Raw genomic sequence first — 23,002 nt, forward strand, 5'->3', positions numbered from 1 at the left:
TCAAGTCTCCTGCCCAGAATAAAGTTACTTTTGAAGAAATATCGACTGACTAGAGTCTTGATCCTTTATTCAGGTTTTAATAAAAGCACTTCAGTTTGGCTTTTGTTTGTTTGTTTAGTTGTGGGGTTTTTTTAAAATCAGCCTTACGTTTGGTGCCTTCTGGGAGGGGTGCTGCCTCCGGGCAGCTCTGCTCCTTTGGCCACCTGATCTGAGTCTCGGCATGTCATTTCTGCAGTATGCCATGGACTTCGTGGAAAGCGAATAGTTTAGTCCTTGGATGTCAACTCCTCTGAAACCAACTGCAACGCTGAATTAAAACAGAAGATGCATAACCCCTTGGAAGAAGGACGGGCAGTTGGACTTGATGATCATTGCAGGTCCCTTCCAACCAAAATCTCTTCTCTTCTCTTCTCTTCTCTTCTCTTCTCTTCTCTTCTCTTCTCTTCTCTTCTCTTCTCTTCTCTTCTCTTCTCTTCTCTTCTCTTCTCTTCTCTTCTCTCCTCCCTTCCCCCTTCCCTTCCCTTCCCTTCCCTTCTCTTTCTCTTTCTCTTTCTCTTTCTCTTTCTCTTTCTCTTTCTCTTTCTCTTTCTCTTTCTCTTCTCTATTGTTCTCAGTCTCTTCTGTCACCTCAGCCTTCTCCCCCTGCTCTCAAGGCAGTAGAAGCTGAAGATGGCTGATAATTTACAAAGCCAGCCCTTTTGCTAGCCGTTCAAGTGGGCTTAAAATGAACTGTACAGGTGATGAACCAGGTGAAAAATACATCTGCAAGTGCAAAGCTGCTAGAGTGTAACTGGCGTGTGTGTAAGGTGAGGAGCTTGAGGATTCGTAGGCGACTGGGGGACAGAAGTGGGAGAAGTGATAAACTGAGCCCGGCCTGCAGGGATGGAAATAAAACTCAGAATCCCCCCTTGCACCCAGCCACCCCCGGCACGGGTAGGGAACGTGCAAAGGCCCAAAACAATGGCAGACTGCCCCATGCAGTGCCTCACTTGGATGTGTCTGCAGTCTTGGAAGCTTGACTACCCTACGTTCTCCTACAAATGGACCTTGAGCTTGTTTGGAGGTTCTAGCAGGGGAGCGCAGCTACCGTATACCCTTGACCGATGAACGGTACGCCTCTATCGGGGAAGGTCGTCCTCTTCGACCGAGCGCGCAGCTTCGGGAGGGACGCACATGGAGCGGTGAGGGAGGAAGGGGACACCCGCCTAGCCAGCCAGATCAGCCGAATCAACCCTGGCGATCAATGGGGTGACAGATGTCGCAGCCAGATCGCCCTCACATCCAGAGCCCAACGCTGCCCGCGCCGCTATATAACGGTCACCGCGCTCGGCCGCCTTCACCTCACGACGACCCGGGGGGCGGCCCACTCCCTGACGGACACCGCGGGACCGGCTCTCTGCAACGGCAAAATGTGTCGGGCTGACATAGTTCAAAATCTTTAACGTGGGGTTTTTTTTGTTACGCTTTCGTCCCAGGAGCCTTTGCAAAATATGCAGAGTTTCGGCTCCCGATTGGCGGCTGTCCCGCTTGTCACCGCCTCCCAGCGCTGAGGCTGCGAGCGGGGCGGTGGCGATTGTGGCTGCCGGCGGCCCGGCTCGGCTCGGCCCGGCCCGGCCCGGCCCGGCCCGGCCGCTTTCCTCACGGGGCGGCAGCCAGCCGCGGGCGTGTGGCGGCCCGCGGGGCCTGCGGCGGGAAGCACTGCTGCCTCGCTAGCTAAAAGCCGCGTATGTTCGCTTGTTTTGTTTATTTTTTAATTCTCCCTGTGAACGGTGCGGGTGTCTGTGGCTTCTCCTTTCCCATCGCCACCCCGGCGTCCTCTGGCTCGCTTGGCCCGCGGGGGGCGGGGGGCCGTGCCGGGTCGCGGCCGGCATTCGGGGGCCTGATGAGGAGGGGACCGCCCTGGTCGCCGGCTGCTCGCCCTGGGCTTGGCGAGCGCTCGTACGAGGGGTGGGTGCTCCAGCGTTCCTCATCTCTTAGCCGAGTGCTTGCGCTGCTCTGCGCTTTGCCTCCACGCCCTCTCCCCCCAGCTATCAGCCTGATGGCCCCCCGTTTGATAACATGAGCCACTCTTGGTTGCGTGCCCCCCATCTGATAACATGAGCCACTCTTGGGTGTGTGCCCCCCATTTGATAACATGAGCCACCCTTGGGTGTGTGTCTACGAAGAACTCGTGAGGAGCGGAAGGGGTCGGAGTCGGTGGCCCGGGAGGCCGCTGCCCGCCGTCCGTCGGGCGGGGGGCTTTCCCCCAGGTTGGCGTTGCGTGATGCAGGGTGGGACAGAGCGGCCGCCGTTGGGCTGAGGGCTGCTGAACGCAGGCAGTGAAAACCGGGTCCTGGGGTACGTGCGGGACATGCCAGGGCAGCCGGTCTGCAGGCCCTCTTCACCGATGTTCTTCTGTCTGTGTGGCTAGCATGGGAGCGATGACTTCTTGCACAGCTATTTTATGTTCCCTCTTTCCCCCTGTTAGCCCAGGTGGCCTTCATAAATCACAACAAGGGAGCAAATTCAGGTCCATTTTTCCCAAAGTCCCTTTCACTGTTGAGATATCAGGCTGAGGGGAATGGCCAGCAACATACCTATGATTGCTGCTCCTGGCTGCAAATCGCTGTTTTCCCTCCTTTACTTCTGGTGAGAAGAGCAGAGAACGGAGAAGCTCTTTGCCCATCCCCAGGGCCCTCTCTTTCCATCAGACTGCAGGTCACAAGCTGGACTTTCTCGTCCAATATTGCGTGTCAGGCTTGGTCTTAGGAACCAGAATGCTACAGCTTGCTTCAAAGCTTGTTGATTCCCCTGTATTTACAAGACAAGCATCCACCATGTCTTTACCTTCTGTTTGCCTTTGCTGTATTGATGTGTGCTTAGCAACCATGACTTGCTTATCTCCTGTGATATGCCAGTTGGCCTGCTAGGAGCATGTCTTAGGAAAGTGCACTGAAGAAAAGTGACTCCTCTGTTTCTTTAATTTTTTTAAACTTCAAGTTACAAATCACCTTTGGCTTTTTTTTCTTCTTCTGTGAATTTAGCTGTATTACAAGCAACTCCTGTTTCATTCTGTTCTTTCACGTAGTTCACACTGATACTTTTCTTTAGTCTTTCTGTTTCTCCTGCACTATTATATTTATTAGCAGTATAGATACTACTCAGCAATGTTTGAGTTCCCAGTGACTTACCTAAGAAGAAATGGAGGCCCCTAAGCGGGCGTGAAGGGCCTAATAGCCTGGCTCATTTGAATTCCTGTGGTCAGATGCAGTCTCGTATTTTGTGTTCTATTTTCGTGCCTGTTGGCTAACAAGCAGATCGCTTGCCTGGTGCGTGCTCAAGGTCTTTCAAACGTTGCTTTTTTCCTCCACTTATGAAAGAATGCTTGCAACATTGGGAACTGGAGGTTATTGTTCGCATGCCAACAGCCTCTTTTCCAGGAACACTTGAACTGTGGATTGGAGTGACAAGAAATCTCCCTACAGAGGGAAAAGAGCTCTCAGTTGCAGCAAGGAGTTGCTATTACGGAGTTCTGCATATGAAATGGCAGTATGATGAAATGTAATGCTCCCTTGGCTTATGCCTCTACCGTGGAATCCAATTCCTGCTGACACCTAAACACTAGTCTATTCAAAAAGTAACGATTAGCCTCGTTTATGAAGCCGTTCAAGGACTAAAATGCTGCTTGCAAAGCATGGTGTATTTGAGCAACTGAAAAGTCTATAAAGTTTTGCTTAGCAACAGGGTTTATTAATAGAAAGAAATGCAACCAGTAGAAGGATAAGAAGTGCAACAGTCTGAATCTTTGTATTTTAATCTGGATTATTACAGAAAAAACTGGTCATTCTTTTGAAGTTTCTACTGATTCCAGATCATGTACTTACCCTGGATAACCACAGCTAGAAAGAAAAGTGAGAGGCTTTGAAAATACGTTCCCATACTTCACCTAAGCATGCGTAGAATTAATGTTTAGATACTTTTGGCATTCTTTGATATAAGGACTGCCAGATTGGAAAAACCTGTCTATTGCCTCTTCTCCCCTTTGATCAAAACTTGGCTTGCAGTGGTGACTGAGAAACTCTAGTGCTAAAACTTACATGTTCTAAAAGTTTTAAGGATTTCCTTAGTGGTGACTTTTTTTTTTTTTTTTTTTTTGTTATCTCCTACTTAGCAACTTGATGCTTACTTTTCCTGAATTTCAGGGGAATGAAAAGACTATGAGATATTGTGACTTGACTGTGCAGCAGAAAAACCAAATCAGTTTAGACTGAAACTTTACTGAAATGTTTTGTCAAAAATTAACTGAAATTTTTGTCATGTGAGTGACCTGTAAACTGTTATTCCAGCTGCCATCAGATTTTTGTATCATTATTAACTTATTGTCTTTTATGACTATTTTAGGTAACGCAAAGTTTGAAGTCATGGCCGGAAAACCGAAACTTTACTACTTTAATGGAAGAGGGAAGATGGAGTCAATTCGCTGGTTGTTAGCTGCAGCTGGGGTTGAGGTTCGCTTTAGTGTTTTTAACTTTAAGCTGCACATTGGTAAGCTTGTCTTTTGAGGCAGATCGCAGGTTATTAACCAAAAAAGGCATCCCAAGATGCAATAGTAACTGAGCATTGGCTATTCAGTATAATTAAACACTCTTACATTAGGCACACACACTCTTACACATTAGGCACACAAAAGTATGGCTTCACGTTACATGTCTTCTGAGCAATGACACTGTAAACCAGTTTCTTGCTTAATGAAAGAATGCTTAAAGCTTAATTAAGCATTCAATTACTGACCCAGAGCTGTTGAGCTGAATAGGTGTGTTCCTGGCATAACAACTATCATCTGTGCCAAGTAAAACAGTAATGAATTTACTCTCTCTAGTCTTTCTGTTTTCAGTTGGATGCTCACACACAGATTTTTATTTTATTTTTCACTTCACTGGCGGCATCCTCCACAATAAGCTGTAGCACAAAATACATTTTGTCTTACTTGCATCATTTAGATGAGGCTTAACAGGGTGAAGTGAGCAAACTGACCTACGTGTGCAGGGAAATTAGGAATCTCAGAGCAGGAAGAAAAATATTTGAATAAACCAGAGAAGCAAGATACCACTTTAAAATATTTTTTTTTGATGGGATATAATTTACTTATTCATTTGCTATCTGTCTTGGTGATAAACTGATAATTCAGGACCAGTAGTTGCTCTGAGTGTCCCCTTTTATATAGTAGGCTGTTACACTTCATATGGTTACCCCTGTACTGAGACAAGGAACCTGAGTTTTTCAAAAAGACCACCAGTCTTTATTTGAAGGCCTCGTTGCTTCCCTGCATCATTTTTGTTCCTATGTTTTAATTCCCTCTCTCTCTCTCTTTTTTTTTTTTTTTAATTAAAAAAAAAACCCTGTTGACAGTTACCAATTATTACATTTTTCCTTGGGATATTCTTTTCCCAGCTTTTCATCAGCAGAAACCTGGGTTCTGAATTTTGGACTCTGTGATCACACTTATTATGGTTCAACATTGTCGCTGTATTAGTATGCCTAATCTTCTGATGTTTCCCTAGTATAGCAAATATTAGTTATTAACATAAGTTGCCCAGATGTTCTGAGAGAGGTTGACTGAGGAAGGATCCTTGGGAGTCCGTAGCTCGGCATCTAGGGATTGGTAAGCTCAATCATTTTCTAGGCTCCATGGTCTACATTGGCTATAGACATGTGTGGCACATGCAAACACGTATGTGTAGACATCTAACTTTGGTGTCTCAATCTCAAACGGAATTCCTCTGTAAGCAGCACAGCCATTTTCAACCATATTGAATATAACTACGGCATTCTGATCACAGGCAATTCTGTATCTTTTTGTTTCTCATCTAGTGAGTAATTCATCCTTAGGTGTCCTAAACATGCTTCTGTACTAAACTTCCTGCTGGGCAGGAAGTTAACTTTCTGAGAATTTGTTCCTGTCTGGCTCCCAAATCAAAATATCCCACAGCAGAGCTTTTTCCCACATACCAGAAAGCATTTTAAGGACAGCCTAGTCTGTGTTGTTGACTGTCTCACATTAAATTGCCTGTTCAATACCAAACAAACTGTCCTCACTCCAGTTCTTACTGCATGTTTTTCTGCTAGGGTTGCCTTTAGTGGCATTTGTCAACTAGGACAGTCCAAGAGGTTTTGCTAGTCCTGCTGCCCTTCGTATTTTCTCCTTCAGAGCCATATCTGGAATGGAAGGAACCATGATGTATATTCTCTTCCTTTTATGAGGCCTAAAACGTTTATCTGTTCTAGAAATGTAAAAAGACGCTCATTTCCTCTTCTTTCTCATTCTCTTTTGTCAGTTTGAGGAAGAGTTTTTGGAAACCCGAGAGCAGTATGAGAAGCTCCTGCAAGGTGAGCCCACGTGAAACCTCAAGAAAAGCGTGGGCAGACTTTACTTAAGTCTCAGAGAAGTCGTGTGAAGAGAAGACTTTGAAGGCTGTGTGGGACTTTCTTTCCACACAGCAGAGAGGGGAGTAAAACTGAGAGCTGTGAACAGCTGCAGAGGCTGATTTTTTTCCCATATGTGGACAGATGCAGTTGAAAATTGAGTGTCTTTCCGACCTGGAGCATTTCCCAGGCCTCTGGGTTGTTCTGTTCTCTGTTTGTCTACGTGTCCCACCTGGTCCCACAAACTTACCTTGGGCTTCAGTAACTTGCAAAAACTTATCCTAAAACTTCATTGAATGTCCTGATTTAGCTTAAGATACTGGTTGTAAGGGAGAAATTTGGGAATCTGACATTTGCTTCAACTGTGTTTTAAATAGTGGAACAGAATTTTTTTTAATGTATTTAGAATTAGACACTTTTTACTCAGTTGATACGTTTAGTGTGATTGTCTCCACTGTATTTCAATTTCAGCATAAAAGCTGCTGTACACAGTCCTGACTGCAACTTCAGTGAAATTTTTTTTAAAGCAAGGATGTTAATCCATAATAATTGTGTTCTGCAGTTTAATTTGTCTGCACTGCTGTAATTTATTGTTTGCATGGGAGAACCCCGGTTTAATATAATGACAACCCACAGCAAGCTCACCATAAAACTAATGATCTTCTGAAGACAGCAAGAAATCTGACGTGGAGTTACTCGATCCAGTAGAATAATGTGTGGCTTTCCCTTTAGGTGGATCCCTGCTATTTCAGCAAGTGCCCATGGTGGAGATCGATGGGATGAAGATGGTGCAGACTAGAGCCATCCTCAGCTACATAGCAGCAAAGTACAACCTCTACGGGAAGGACCTGAAGGAGAGAGCCCTGTACTGTAACAGTACTACTCTTCTTGAATTTATTATAGTAGCTTAGATACATCTAGAATTAATTGCATACTTGCACACCCAGAAAATCACCTGTGGCCTCAGTGACACACAACTTGCAGTGAGCCTGACAGGCCACAGTTAGATGCAAGCCAACTGATTTGTTCTAATTCAATTATTTTTACATAAAAATTTTTGAAGCAGGGGTTTATTGTGCTTTAGTAAAAGATTAATACAGCTTGACACAGGTATTTGAGAGGTGACTGGCATGTAAATGTTGAACTACTTTTGTAAGCAGAAAACTTTTTGGAAAGCAATGGTTAGTTTTTAACTTTTGGCTGCAAAATAAGATCTGTCTTTCATGTTATCTGTGATTGCATGATGTTCCACAGCATTCTAAAAAGTGCGTGGTTTAGGTCTTTGGGAGTCGGGGAAAGAACAGCTAAAAGCTGTTGAAAGAATTCTAGTTTCATGTGAAATTAAATCCAGCTCTTGATATTGTGGCCGTGTGAAGGGAAAAAATGTGATTGGGCTATCTCAATATGTAGCCTTTAAATGTCCATTTCCTATTGTTTTTCAAAAGAAGGAAAACTAAAGGTCAGCTAGTAAAGCATCTAACTTTAATACATACTTTACAGTAAACTGCCATTAAACAGTGCCACTGGTTGGAAGAATTAGCTGAAGCAGGTTCAGGGAAGTAACAAAAAGAATGAATATTCAGATAGGAGCCTCAGTCATAGCTGATCAGCTTCTTTGCGTTGTTAACAAGCCATCATTTCCTGTAGCTTGCATTCCTTGCATACCTCTTCCTTCAAACAGAATTCTCTTGCATGGAGTTTTAGATTTAGCTTGGAGCCTGTTCCTGCTGTCCTACCAGCAAATATAAATGAAGTGTATTTGTTGATTTGTTCTTGGGCAGGGGGAAGGAGATCAGTGTTTTGAGGAAGGCTCGCTGTGATTAGCTCCAGGTTTAAGTACTTTGGATAGCTGGTCTTGTACAGTGTGGAAGCGCAGTTTTGGAGACCAGATAGATGCAGGCAAGAAGCTGGCATACATTAAGGCTTGCAGGAATATTTGATAGCTTCTTATTGCACATAACGTGTTTAATCCTTACAGAGGATTTTTTGAGAACCTGTTGCCTGACAACAAAAAATGCAGGAACACAGCAGGAACTCAAATCTCTTACGACACAGGATGGTTAGAAGATTTTGTTAGACTATTTTGCCATTTTATTCATATTCATGAGGACTTATTTTAGATTTGAGTCTTGTCTACAGTACAAAGAGTCAGAGCTCTGGAAAAATGACTAAAAGGGACGATCTGAAGAACTGCTGTACTAGTAATTTAGTTAGATGCGGAACCTGGTAGACTTCAGGTTTCCAACTCCATTATTAATCTATTTGGCACCACTTGGACTTTGGATGAAACCCTGAAGGCGGGATACATCCAGGCGACTAAGCCGGTTGGGGATGAATCTTCTTGTGGTGCTGTGTGTTTCTTTGATGATTCTGAAATGATCTGTAATACCAAAGTTAGACTTTTTTAACCTCTGTACAATCCTGTTTAATCCTGTACAATGAGGCAAGTGAAATGCAAATATAAGTGAGACTACAAACATAAGTGAGACTCAGACTGCGATGTATTTCTTTTTTAACTGCAAAAATAAATTTCATGGTGGGGTGGGAAATTAAACTTTTACTATCACAACACAAATCTAAGAAAACTCTGCTCTGTGATTCTGTGAAGGTGCCTTCTCATTTAAGGTTTTTGTTTGCTTTGGTTTTAAGGATTGATATGTATGTTGGAGGAACCGATGACCTTATGGGCTTCATTTTGGTGTTCCCATTCTTATCGGCTGAGGATAAAGAGAAACAACGTGCTGTTATAGTTCAAAAGGCAACAAGCAGGTATTTCCCAGCGTATGAAAAGGTATGTAGGAGGATCATTTCCTTCCCTTGTTCTGGAAGGATAACAATGGGAACACTGGGTATTTTACCAAGAGCAGGAGAAACAGAAAGGTGTCAGTGCACTACTTTAAACCAGGACGTCATACTGTCTGCAGGCTGGAGAGATGAGAGGAAGGTCAGGGCAGTATGAGAGAAGTTGGGGTGGGTTAAATGCAGAAATTCCCAAATGAGATTTCATGGTCTGAGCAGCATCAACATTCAGCCTGAAGGGTCCAAGTATCCCCTTGGGCTCAAAACTGCTACAGTCCAATGACCGTGTAAACATAGCTATATACAGTTAAAATAGCAACTTCCTGTTTTTAGGAGAAATGAAACTGTAACTTGCATTGCAAAGGCAATGCCGTTTTAGAATAGTTAATTATCAGCTTTGTTTAACATTTCGCATACATCTACATGTTTTTTTTAACCACAGTAGTACACAGCTATCACTGCTGTCTTCTAGTCTGAGTGGTCTGCTGCTTAAGCCATACTGGAATCTTGGTGTTTCTCTAACTGATCCTTTTGGAGACAGGACGCAAACGGTGCTCTCAATGGAAGTTAATATACACAGAGAGGATGATCTGGCAGAAATAGCTGCTTTTCTGTTTTAAAGACTAAAGGGAAGACAGTTTCCCACTTAAATACCAGCTCTCCTATAGATGGCTGCCAGAGTTCCTTCTGCCCTAGATTGCACTTGTTGCATCCTAGCCCCAATGCTTTAGGCTGATCACCTCTCTTTTACATTCTCTATTTTCCCATTGAAGCTGTAACTACATACAGAAAAATTCAAGACTTATTAGGCTGGAAGGGAGCGAATACCAAGGAGGTATCTAACCCTGTAGTCCCGTACATGGGGCTACCTAGGGCTATAGGATGGAAGGATGGGTAAGTGAAACCCTGGGATTTTAGATTGCCGCTGTGAGGACTGCTCATAGATATCCTGTATAATGACCAGTGACTGCAGGCACTGGGCCCACATCCCTCACACTAGTAATATCCCTAGTTGCATGGGAGAAAAAGGTGAAAAGAAGAGGAGGCAGTAAGTATTGTCAAAGAAGGCGTGCTGGTGCGTTTTGAAAACATCAACCCCAGCTGGCTATCCACATCTGGATGTTTTCATTTATGACACTTCTAGGTTTTGAAAGACCCACATCTGGATGTTTTCATTTATGACACTTCTAGGTTTTGAAAGACCATGGGCAGGACTTTCTTGTTGGCAACAACTTTAGCTGGGCAGATGTTCATCTTTTTGAAGCCATTTTAATGGTAGAAGAGAAGAAGTCGGACGTGCTCTCAGGCTTTCCTCAGTTACAGGTACCTTACACTAACAATACACTCATGTGGCTGGAAATGTGATAAATGGTATTTCAAAGTCTGTTATGTGTAGACGATTCCATAAAATAAGAGCATTTGTCACTCTTCTTTCATTGTAGCCTTGCTCTGCTTGCTTTAGGAAGAACCTCGTAATATGTTTCATCTAGAGAATCTGTTGTTTTCTGGAGTAATTCCTGTACAGATCTGAAGAAATCCACCCTCCCTTTTTTTTTTCCTCCCCTCATCAGTTCTGTGATACCTTTAAGCAGAAGATATTTTCTGGATCGCAAGAGGTCATTTGAGTAAAGTACACATCCAAAACCACAGATAACTGTTTCCACTTTATCCCATATGAATACAAGACAGAGGGCTGTTTTATTACTGTTTAAAATAACAAGTTTGGGCTGAGGGGGAGTGAAACTAAATGGCTAAAACTATATTTCTTGTCTTGCCTCCATATATAATTTGTTAAAGGATGTTACACAAATCAGTAAAAATGTTTTTTCTTGTATTACTTTCTGTTCTTTAAATACCATGTACTTACTGTTTACCTTTTAGGCATTTAAAGCAAGGATAAGCAGCATCCCCACAATCAAGAAATTCCTAGAGCCTGGAAGCCAGAGAAAACCTGTTCCTGATGATAAATACGTGGAGACTGTGAGGAGAGTTCTCCGCATGTATTATGACATAAAAGCAAATTAGTGTGCCTGGCTAAAACAACAGCTCCGCTCGGTTAACGAGAGCTATCAGATTGCACATGTACAATTATACTGCAGAGAGAAGGTGAAGGTGTGTTCGAAAGCAGTTCGAATGGGCAGTATCTTGTGTTCTCTCATACAAAATACAGTAGGCAGGTATCTTTTATAACACTTTACTACTAGCCTATTTTTTTCCTTTAGTCTTCTTGAGATTTTTCTGGTAATTTTAAGCAAGGGAAATGGCAGCAAGCATGCTGTCTTCCTGGAGACTTTTTGGAAGAGCAAAAAAGACAGAAATGTGAGTTGCTGACTGACAGCTTCAGCATGTTCTGCTGCTTCTGAGGACTTTCTTCTGAGGTCTGGATCAGATTTTTGTATTATGATTGCTTCCAATTCAGGCCTTTATTGTTTTTAGTATCACTGTAGGCAAATGAAACAAGTGGCTTTTAAAGAAAGTTAGGAGGGAGATGTTTCTCTTGCTGGTTCTATTGGACATCAGTGACTTGTCTGAAATGTCAGCATTGTGCCTTTATAACTGAGCTGCACTTTAATTACTGAATTAGGAAACAAACTGACTGACAAATAGCATTTTTGTGTAACTGCTGTCTTTAGAGGATCTGTTCTAATCAAATAAACTTTTTATGTGGTCGTGTTGTTGTGTCATGAATGAAAGTTTGGGCTTGCAAACTTCATTTTTACTTTTCTTGGAGGATGAATTCTTTATACTTGATATGAAGGGGATCCTTGTTAACCCATATGCCTCATGCAAAGGCATTTCATTTGCATTTATAAACCAGAGAAGGGAGATGTGAAGGAGAGGTAGTAAACCATCACACAAAACTGGTATAACTCCTATCTAAGGCCTAATACCTGCTAAACTCAAAATGTTATTTCTTCTCTCTCTTTTTTTTTTTTTAACCTATGGTTTCAGCAGGTGACTTGACAGAGGAATTTCAGATGTTTTTAATCATTTTGATAAATGGCAGTTATACTTTGAAAAGCTGCTCTGTAGGATGTTATCTTGGGGTCTCATGTCTTTTGTTTATAGTTCTATATTAATGATACAGTTTATAAGAATAGACTTGTGCTCAGTCCCTAATGACATTGTTTAATTCCTGTGTTAGCTATGGCTTGAGAAATAAGATGCTGCTTGACCTTGGAATGCAGTGAGTACTCTCGTCTGATATTTGATCAATGAGTTGCCCACTTGAGAGCTCATCAATCTCCCCAGCTTTAGCGCGACTGGAGTTCTCAGCACTACAAATACTTTTCCCTCATTGCCAGGAATACAAGGTTTATATTGACCTATGCTGGCTTATCTGTCACCTGCCTTCATAATGTCAATTGCAATTACAGTTTAGTCCTTGGTTTAATCTCAGATTGGTTTAATAAGAAAATTTGGAAGACCCTGTAGTTAGTTACAGGGTTACTTCAGCCTAGCTCAAGAGTGGTTGTGTGGACTGAATGCCCCTTAGGCTGCATTAGGTGCACTCTTGGAGCACATCTTTCAGTTTAATTTCATCCAGAAAGAATCCAGTTTGTACACTCCAAGATCATGCTGTGATGGGAGCCAAAGCACAGTTAAAAAAATCATTTTAAAAACATACTCCTGTTCCAGACCACTAATGTAGCCGTGCCTGTAATGCTCTGGGTCTGGCCCACCTGATGGGTCATCTCCTGATACTTCAGTAAATCATTGATGAGAACTTGTATTCTGTTTGCCTATTTTTTATTTATCTTCTTGATTTGGTTTGAGATGAAGACACCTAAATGAGTTTACATATGAGCAAGTGTGTACCTTTCCATATAACGTCTACAGCCATTTTTGCTTATGCTATCGTCGCAGGGCTACATGGTGTGGCACAGTGCTGTGGGTCTAAGGATGCAGCATTTCTTATCTGGATATTCCCACACAGGTTTGTCAGTTTAGTTTCTAGCCTGTACACAGTGACTATTATTGTGATCTTCCAAATTCTGGGCAAACTAGGGAGGAAATCAGCTTAGATCTAAGTCTTTTGTAAAAGATCCCCATACTGAGGATCCTTCAGTCCTGGTACAGCTCTCTAGCAGTCATTATTTAGGTCTTTAGCTGACTTTGGTAATGCTTTTAAGACACATCAGAGCACTTCAGTTCTGTTACCAGCCTTCAAGACAGTAGTAAGCAAAGAAGATATACAGATGTTTGTTGCCATTTCTCCTATGTCTCTTGATGTTGCTGGTCCAATAATTCCTGGCTCAAAATTAGTTAAGAACGCATGATAACCCCAGGAATAGTTTCACTCTTACCTGTCCCAAAGCACTTAGGTGTTAGACAGGCAGTTTTGATGTATTTTCCAAGAAGGACTTGGCTTTGTCTTCAACCCTTTCTCTGGTAAGACCTATTTATGTACAAATCAGCCTGCAGCATCATGCTGAGAGCCAGGCAGAAGTTATGCTTAGTGGGAGTAAGGGTTGTGGTCCTACACAACCTGTTTTGGTTTAAAACACTCACTGTCAATGGAATTGCAAGTTCATTCCCATTGAAAGCACTGGGAAAATTCTCACTGATTTAATAGTGAGTCCAGGATATAGCCTTTAGTACAAGTTACGGTTTCTGGTGACCATATGGGATCTTTATAGATTACTCTGCATTGTGTTTGCTTATATTTTGGTAGGTTGCAGTTAATTCCAATGGAACTTTAGTATTTAGGTGAGCACCTCTGAAGGTACAGAAGAAGTGCCAGCTATTCATAGGGATTTTGTAGATCTCCTGCATGCTGCTTGTGGCACTTCTTCATACCGGAGTATAGCAACACTAACTGAAAAAAAGCAAGATGCCAAATTCAGGCAAAACTAGTTGGACCAGCTGAATGGAGGGTTCCTAACACTGCTTACAGCAGGCATTTGGCAGATTTTTCTATGCTTAGTAGAGAGATAGATACAAAATCCCCTGCAAGGTCAATACTTTATTTCTCATGTCTTTATTGTGTACCCTATTCATAGTGAATAGTTCAGGCTGTGGTTTTACAGCCAACTCTCTCACCAAAAAAGACAGGCCTCCCTTGCCTACACCGTCTCCTCCCCTGCTTTTCTTTCTTACTATTTGCAACATAAGCTGACCCAGTTGAAACTCTAGACTTAATGTTAAGGGTGATTTTTTACTGGCTCAGCCAATTCATCACACAGTCAGCTAGATCGCCGGTGCCAGCACCAGTTAGGCAGTAAGAACAAGTGGCTGTGAGCCACAGAGGAGGTATGACCACTTTCTTAATTGCACTCTTTTCAGTTCTGTAGATCAGCTTAGAGCATTTATAAAACTACTGCTGAAATGTACTGGATACATGAGTACAGCAATTAACGTACTCTCACAAAATAACTTTTTGTAAGTGAGTTTCACTTAGTGAATCACTTTCCTGACCTCTGAGAAGATCATCACTATGCTTCCTATACAATGCAGTTATCACTATTGCTGTACTTAGGCACAGAAATACATAATTTAAAAAAGATATTTTAAGGTAAGAATTTTTTTGTTTTACCTTCATAACAATCGCCTTTCAACAACAAAATGTCTTTGTTCCTGGCCTGTGTTTAACAGCATGCTTTATCTCTATCCCAGTGTTTAGGGGCATGGGAAAGGTGGCTGCAGCCTGAGGATCATCTTTCCTGACGCACTTACCTTTCCAGTTGGAAGGAGAATTTCTGGAAAGCAGAGACTAGTCTAGGAAGTTACTGCAAGGTAAGATGTTTGACAGTCTTGAATGACTTCTACCAGATTTTGATACCTTGTGGACTACCATGCAAACCAGTCTCCAGTCTTCCCAGCCTGAGGGAATATTAGCTCAAAATGATAAAAGGAACGTGCATTTAGTCCTTAGGCTCAGGCTGCTAGCTGCCATCTTTTTCCTTCTGTCAGTAGTTGGGGTGGGGTGACCTTGGCTGGCTGCCAGAGGCCCACCCAGCCGCTCTCTCACTGCCTCTCCTCAACAGGACAGGAAGAGAAAATAAGATGAAAAAGCTTGTGGGTTGAGATAAAACCAGGGAGATCGCTTACCAATTACCATCATAGGCAAAACAGACTTTATTTGGGGAAAATTAATTTTAATTTATTGCCAATTAATATAAAGTTGGATGGTGAGAAACAAAGACAAAAACTTAAACACCTTCCTCCCACTCCTCTTCTTCCCAGGTTCAACTTCCCTCTTTTGTTCCCAATTCCTCTATCTCCTCCTCTCCTTTCTCCTCTTGGTGTTCACAGGGCTGTTTCTCACACTATTTTTCCTTCACACGCTGCTGTGCAGTGTTTTGCCCCTTCTTAAATAAGTTTTCCCCGAGGCACCACCATGGCTGCGGGGCTCAGCCGTGCCCTGCGGTGGGTCGGTTGGAGCCGGCTGGACCCGGCTGTGTCCGGCATGGGGCAGCCCCAGCCTCTCCTCACAGAGGCCACCCTGCAGCCCCCACTGCCAGCACTGGGTGCCTACACCCCACACATCAGTATCTGTTTTTCTGTGGTACAAATAAGCTTGCCCCTCGGCTGGTTTCCAGACAGGCCGTGGGGATCACTGGGACCTGCTGGTGGCCTTGGAGCTCCTGTGTGTTGGCCGCTGCTTTGAGGTTTAAGAGGGGGAAGTTTGCCTTTCAGAGGAGGTGTGTAGGAGCTGGACATCAGGTCCCTGCCTGGGCACTGCTGGTGCAGAGGAGTCCTCAGCAGGCTGCCGGGAGGCTGCACTCAGCATCCGAAATTTGGAGTTGAGTTAAACCCCAGTCTTGCTCCTAGGAAAGGCTCTTCCATATCCTATTTGCTGCAGGGGGGGAAATTTCAGCCATAGGCAACTACTGGGCATGTCTCTCAACTCCATTTCCACAACGCAAGAGCTGTGGGCATTGAATGAGGCTGATGTTACTTTTTTCTGTCCCCAGATGGAGCCCTGCTCTTTCAGCAAGTGCCCATGGTGGGGATTGGTGGGATGAAGATGGTGCAGCCCAGAGCCATCCTCAGCCATACAGCCTGAAAAGTACAACCTCTATAGGAAGGACCTGAAGGACAGAGCCTGGTACCGTAACTTTAAACCTCTAAGCACTAGATGCCCGCTTTTGAACTGTGATTACTTTTGTAGTCAACGGAAATAAATAAATATCACCAGTTGGCAATTTATCTGTAAGGCATGGTTAACTTCTTAGCATATGACTGGAAGCATGTCTGCAAGCCACTTAGGAGTGCACGGCAGAGATCAGGCATCAGGAGCCACGAAGATGGTGAAGGGTTTAGAGGGGAAGCCGTAGGAGGAGCGGCTGAGGTCACTTGGTCTGTTCAGGCTGGAGAAGAGGAGACTGAGGGAAGACCTCATCGTGGTCTACAGCTTCCTCACAAGGGAAGGAGGAGGGGCAGGCGCTGATCTCTTCTCCCTGGCGACCAATGATAGAGCCCAAGGGAATGGCAGGAAGATATGCCAGGGGAGGTTTAGGTTGGACATTAGGAAAAGGTTCTTCACCCAGAGGGTGGTGGAGCACTGGAACAAGCTCCTCCGGGAGGTAGTCATGGTGCTAAGCCTGACAACATTTAAGAAGCATTTGGACAACGCCCTCAGACATATGGTGTGAATTTTGGGGTTGTCCTATGCAGGGACAGCAGTTGGACTCGATGATCCTTGTGGGTCCCTTCCAACTCAGGACATTCTATGATTCTATGATACTATGATATATATACACATCTCCAGCAGCCCCTTGCAGGCTTTGACCTGTAAAACTTTCTTTGTTGGTGTCTGTTGGAATTTCTCATGCTGCAGCCTGTGCCTGTTGCCTCTCTTCCTTTCACTATGCTCCTCTGAGGAGAATCCGGTCTTGGCCCCTCTGTAACTACATATTAGGTAGGTGAAGACAGCAATTAGATCCTTGGCACTTTGCTATTTAACATTTTTATCAAGAGGCTAAAAGAAAAATCAGCACAGTTCACAGAAGATAAAAAAATAAAGTGACAATAGGGAGGAAAGGTGAAATTTGGTGATCTGAATCAGTATGTGTACTGGGAATGAATAAACAAGATGCATTTAGTGTAGATAAATCACATTACCTAAATTCCCACTGACGTGAGAAGCAGGAACTTGGAGGAGGAGAAGCTGAAGGACATGGTGGATAATGAGCCATATACCAGCTCCCACCGTGGCACTGGCATCCAAAAATGTGACCTTGGCATATAGTGGAAATTTTCAAATAGCATGGTTGTATAACTCCGCGTCCAACTCTGACATTGACCCATGAAGTACCTAGCTATAGGCATCATTTCTTAATCCTAATGCAGAACTGGGGACAATTTTCTGGTTATGCTGCAGGTTCCAATCCACTTATGTTGCATGTCCTACAACTACTACTTTCCATTTCAGACCAATTTCTACATGGCAGCAGAACCATTTAATCTCACACCTGGAAACATCATCCAAGAGAAGATGGAATGGAAATGTTATCCTTTCTGGCAAGAAAAAAAGAGCTTCACCTCAACCTTCAGCCTGAGATGCCATAGCTTAGCACATATGACCCCAGCTGTGCCAGCTGACTCGGATACACGTTCGTTCAAGCAGAGATCATCCCTCCACTCGCTTTCTCGAGGAAGTAACTACCTTATTTAACTCTTGCTATTATTCAGCAGACGGTTTTGCTATAGGAGAACTTTACTCAAGGGATGATCTGGGAGAGAACTGTTTGTTCCGGATTCCTTTCCAAACCTGCTTTGAACAATTATTTCTGAGAAAGTTTCTCTAAGAAGGGGTTGCACAGAGACAGCTTTGAAATGAATAGGGTAACTCTCACAGTTTGCAGAGTATCTCATTGTTTAAGTTCTCACAAACAAAGTATGCCCACACAGCAAAACAAAAGTGTAACAAACAGGAGTGTGTGTATCTTAACCTTAATTAAACAAGCACACTGTCTATTTGTCCAGTGCCATGGTACTTTCCTGCTAATAGTAACAGCTGCTAATACGAAGCAGTGCAGGGTTGAGGCTGGAGAACATACATCCCCAGGATCCAGGGGTCATTTTTACCCTACAAAAAGGACAGAGTAAGACTTCACTAGTTGGATAGTGTCCTGGTTCTCCTTGAAGCAAGAGGGATGCCTCTTCAAGCCAGGCTACTGAAGACAAGTGTATAGGTTTGAGCCCCAAAGATTGATCTGTCTTTTCTGCTCGTTCCTATGTAGAAGATCAGAAATCTCCACATTCAGCAGTGAAACATAGCTCCATCAACACTGTTCTAACATGAGCCTATTTACTATATTTTACTTATTCCAATTTTATTACCTTGTACATAAAGACCATACAGTTTCAGCGTGGTTTTCAAGCACACCGAAGCCTTCTTTCAATACTCCTGCTATGGCAAGGGCGGTTCAGTTCTGTGTATACATACATTCAATTTAACCTCCCACTGCGCAGGCTGATGAAAAGAGGCTTATGTATGTGTAAGTGAGACGCTGCCTGTGTGAACTGAGCACTGAGGTTGGTAGCACTGCTAACGAGCTGGGTGAGATAAGCCAGATTCCTATTCCATTATCAAACTTGCATTGAAAACCTCTCCTTGGGAACAAGGGAACAAAAGCAAGTGGAGGTTCGTATCTGACCCAGTGCACATATGACTAACCACCTATCTTTCCCCCCACTTCTGATGTCTCTCATACCATACCTAGAGTTTCTTCTGATCATTTTTTATTTGTAGTTTTTTATGGAAATGTAGCAACTGTTGTACATATGCAATTTATAAAACTGTCCAGGGATGCAGAAATAAACCCGAAATTTAGGTTTAGGTCATGAATATCTCCATCAGCTCTGTACTGGAGCAAAACTGAGAAAAGTCATTCATTTTTTAATTCCTGTAAACCTTTTTCCTCTTGAATCAAGCTAGTTACAATCTTTCGTGTCTGTCAAATTTCTGTGGGCAGAAGTCCAGCAACTGATTGAAGCTATCCTGATGGTAGAAGAGAAAGTGCCCTCCATTCTCTCTGAGTTTCCTTTCCTGCAGGTAATTAAATCAAATAGTAATACACCCGTATTCATTCGAAGTTTTGAGGAAGACCAGTTAAAATGCTTGCCAGTTTCTTGCACTCTTACAGAACGCAGAAGTAATCAAGTGAGGATCAGGAAATATATCCAACAAAGTAAAATACAAAGAATAGAAAATGCAAAAGCAGAGCTGAGAAATGCATGTGAGATGTGAATTACAATCCAATTTGTTTAAAGATTTATTAGATAAATTATTTTTTATGCATGTGGCCCCAGTAAGAGAGACAGAGAAGGGCTTTCATCTCCCCTATCTTATAATAGAAGTGGAATAAGACATTCAATGAAATTAAAAGCAAATGGAAGCAAAAAAGAAATGAAAGCGAAACAAAAAGAGAACAAGGGGAAACGTCTTTCTGGCAAACAGCAATGTGTGGAAGGGGAACAACAAAGGTGGATGTGGCCATGTTCAGCAAATCCAAAAAGCATCAGAATGCTTTGCCTGACCACTCATACCTGAGCCTCAAATCAGAGACCTCTTCATCCCCTCCTTCTTTGCCATCAAGCCCCTTGCTGCCATTGGCAGCATTTGAGGGTGCAGAGAGGACAAGGAAACAATAGTTACGTGCATGCTCTTCTGCAGTCACCGTTCCTGAACTAACTCTTGCTCTCAGGTACATGCTGATATCAAAGACCTCAAAAGCAGAGGAATTAATTACAGATTAATCTTGATCCAATGCTGCCATCATGGACAGGTATGAACAAATGCTGCTCTCTTACTCAGCTATCCCTTCCTGCCTGTGCCACACTCCTACTGCAGCCACATCTACATTAGCGGTTTAGGCACCTGGGGACTGTTGGCTGGCACTGCTGCCAGCTAGCGTGGTACGGCATGCATTTACACCACGCTCCTAGCTTCCAAAATAGAGTGCTGTATCCACACTGCTGCTGGGAACGGTTCTAGGCCTATGCTGGACTGCTGACACATACTTGGGAATTTTCTGGGGAGTGGTAACCAAGTTTGACAAAGAAACAATACAGAAGCATATATTTAATACTATGCTTTATTCACTAAATGATGAACCTGAGAGAGAGAGAATTAGGCAAAGTGTAAAGAAGCACCATACAGTTGGTTTTTGCTGACACTATCAACCTTTGAAGCACATAAATTACGAATTTGCAAGAAGTCTGTAGTGGAAGTGCATCCTCTAGAAGAGACTGCCAGCAATTGTCAGGCAGAGAAACCGTAACAAAACTCCAACTGTGAGGAAAAAAGAACGTAGCAGCTTTGGGGGGGTTTCCTCAAGAGAGTTACCTAGAGATTTTTGTCCTGAGATTCCCCATCTTGAGGTGCTGTGTTAGTACAACCATGGCTTTAAACTGATAAATACAATATTGATAACAGCGTGGGTTCTGTGAGCAGATCTTCAGATTAATTGTACTGACATCTGCTCCAGGGGTGTAAAGTGATGCCCAGCATCACAGGTGGGTCTGCGCTAGAGGCGAGAACCTGATCTTTGCACCCAAATCCCATTTCTCATCTGCTATGCCATCTTTCTGTCTGTTCACATCCACTTTCAGGTTTGGTATTTTCACCTGAAATGTAGATAGCAAAGCTGAAGCAGTTACTTTTCATGGCAACAGGGTAGGAAAATCATAGTTTATTTCATCTCTAACTGAGTATTAGCCACGTACACTCAATTTCCAAAATTAACGCTATTGCTTAAGCTGTGGGGTGAGTTGTGACATAAACTGCTCATCTATTTTTTATACCTGGTTATTACTAAGTAAGTTGATACTGGCAAACTGTATTTCAAAGTAATTGAGCATTGTTATCCCATACTTTGGGTATCTTTCCTGTGCCATACAGCACTGAAAATAAAAACCTGGGTTACTGTTAAATAATGAAATCAGCCTAGAAACTTCAGTGGTTAATCTTTAAATGTTTACTATTACCTTAAATATGACCCAGAAAAATCTATAATTTTCTCTGTTTTAAAGTGTCTCACCCTTGTATTTGGGTAAAACATCCCAATAATTCCAAGAGAGCAGTTTGAATAGATGGCTACCATAGAAACTCTGAGGCTACCCACATGGTATAATCAAATCAGCAAACAAAAGAAAGACAGTCTCTGCCTTGGATGGCAATTTTCAGAGACGTACGTCTTTAAGCTGGGTAGTGCCAGCTTAATAGCAATGGGAGATTTTCTCTCTAATTGGGTATGGCTGGAAACTCCCTCAAGCTCCATCCAAAGTTTAAACACTGGTGAGGAACCTGCCCGTGTGGGCGGAGGCTGAGTTAAGCTCAGAAGGTAAGTACTAACTTACAAATTCCTTTCTCTTAAAGCCTTTGAGCGACTATTTATAGTGAAGCTACTTCCAAATTTATTAGGACATCTGCTGGGGTAATGTAAATTCTCTGCTCCCTTTAGTTCATGTGCCAGGTAGACTAAGCATGGCTCGATAGTCACTCACCAGCTGGAAGCTGCAGGAGAGAGAAAGCAAGAGAAAGACTTTTTTTATCGAGGAAATGAATCCTGCGGTGCAGTTCAGAGCTGAGCAGGGCAGCCGTGAAACCGCTGAGCGGACAAAGTGTGGGAAGGCAAAGGCAGGCGGGAGAGCACAGTGCAAGCCTCCGGCACCGTGGCGGTTTCTCCTGGGTTTGAGCAGGAAAGCTGGCCCATTTGATATGCTGGACTCTGCTCCCAGCTCCAGGGCTAAAGGGCACTTCACGCTGAGTGCGGATAATGCTGTTTGTGAAAGACCATCCCCTCTTAAACGGTTCTTACATTGCTGAGAAGCATCCTCAGAAAAATTCAGGACAGGCATGTCGTTAAGGCTCACTAGGAAATAGGATGGAATATGGAGTTTAGACAAAAGCAGTAAAAACATTTGCATATAGACAAATTTTGTGTTGAAATCTTTGCTAAACGTTAATTAAGGCTAAAGGTAGTGCATCCAAGACGCGGTTACTTATTTGGCTGCAGCATAAATTCCTGGCATGAACCAATTTTTCGGCAGTGTCTGGGCTAGTGCAGCAGTCCCAAAATGCCCTGGATGGTGATGCATTTTTGCTATGGGAATCAGGTAAAATTGCTTAGGTAAAACAGGTAGGTTTTCCATATCTGCTCTCCATGTTCCCTGGGAGTCTTTGGTCACTTGTGCCTTTTGCAAGAGCCAATTTCTTCAGCAGGAACAGTCAAATGCATCCTTTCAGGAGTGGGCAACACCAGGCTGGACTGTTGGACTGCTTGTAAACCCAGTGGTTTGTATGGCTGTCGTGCTGCGGCTTTAGCGGCAGTATCTGTTAGACTATTTCTTATCTCTTCTTTTGTCCTTCCGCTGGTATGGGCTGGCTGGTGAATGACAGCAAGTTTCTCTGGCAATTGTATAGCTTTTAACAGTTCAGTAATTTGTGGAGCATTTGATATCTTATTTCCACTAGAAGTTATAAACCCACACAGCTTCCATAACTGCCCAGTAGCATGGCATACTCCAGATGCCTATTGAGAATCGGCATAAGTATTTACAGTCTTTTCTTCAGCCAGCTGATAGACATTTGTTAATGCAATTAATTCAGCTGCTTGTGCACTCAGCTTCAGACTGAGTGGCGAGGCCTCCACTACTTTATTCACAGTAGTTATTGAATAACTCGTAACCCAGTTGCTGCTCAGATAATATGAGGACCCACCAACAAATAGGTCCAGATTGGGATTTAGAAACGGCACATCTGTTAAATCTTCTTGAGTCTTTTTGGCTTCATGGGTGGTTACTACACAGGCGTGATGTGGAGTTCCTTCTCCAGGTGAAGGAAGTAGAC

At 43.2% G+C, this 23,002-nt stretch overlaps 1 protein-coding gene across 1 annotated transcript; it reads left to right on the forward strand.

Annotated features, from left to right (window-relative positions):
- The first annotated feature begins 1,602 nt into the window (after positions 1-1,602).
- Positions 1,603-11,863, forward strand: LOC309588345 (glutathione S-transferase 3). The gene is made up of 7 exons (XM_082307509.1): positions 1,603-1,724; positions 4,381-4,487; positions 6,315-6,366; positions 7,135-7,267; positions 9,052-9,193; positions 10,393-10,524; positions 11,083-11,863. Exons 2-7 carry the CDS (start codon positions 4,401-4,403, stop codon positions 11,224-11,226), a joined length of 690 nt encoding a protein of 229 aa, XP_082163635.1. The 5' UTR covers positions 1,603-1,724; positions 4,381-4,400; the 3' UTR covers positions 11,227-11,863.
- The last annotated feature ends 11,139 nt before the right edge of the window (positions 11,864-23,002 follow it).

This window comes from Platalea leucorodia (assembly GCF_965183815.1).
Source record: "Platalea leucorodia genome assembly, chromosome: 3".
Taxonomy (NCBI): Eukaryota; Metazoa; Chordata; class Aves; order Pelecaniformes; family Threskiornithidae; genus Platalea; species Platalea leucorodia.

Bases quoted from the DNA above. Each gene is read 5' to 3' on its own strand.
- LOC309588345 (XM_082307509.1), top strand. From the start codon at position 4,401: ATGGCCGGAAAACCGAAACTTTACTACTTTAATGGAAGAGGGAAGATG. The intron at 6,367-7,134 runs GTGAGCCCACGT...CTTTCCCTTTAG, and splicing joins GTATGAGAAGCTCCTGCAAG to GTGGATCCCTGCTATTTCAG. The intron at 7,268-9,051 runs GTACTGTAACAG...TTTGGTTTTAAG, and splicing joins GACCTGAAGGAGAGAGCCCT to GATTGATATGTATGTTGGAG.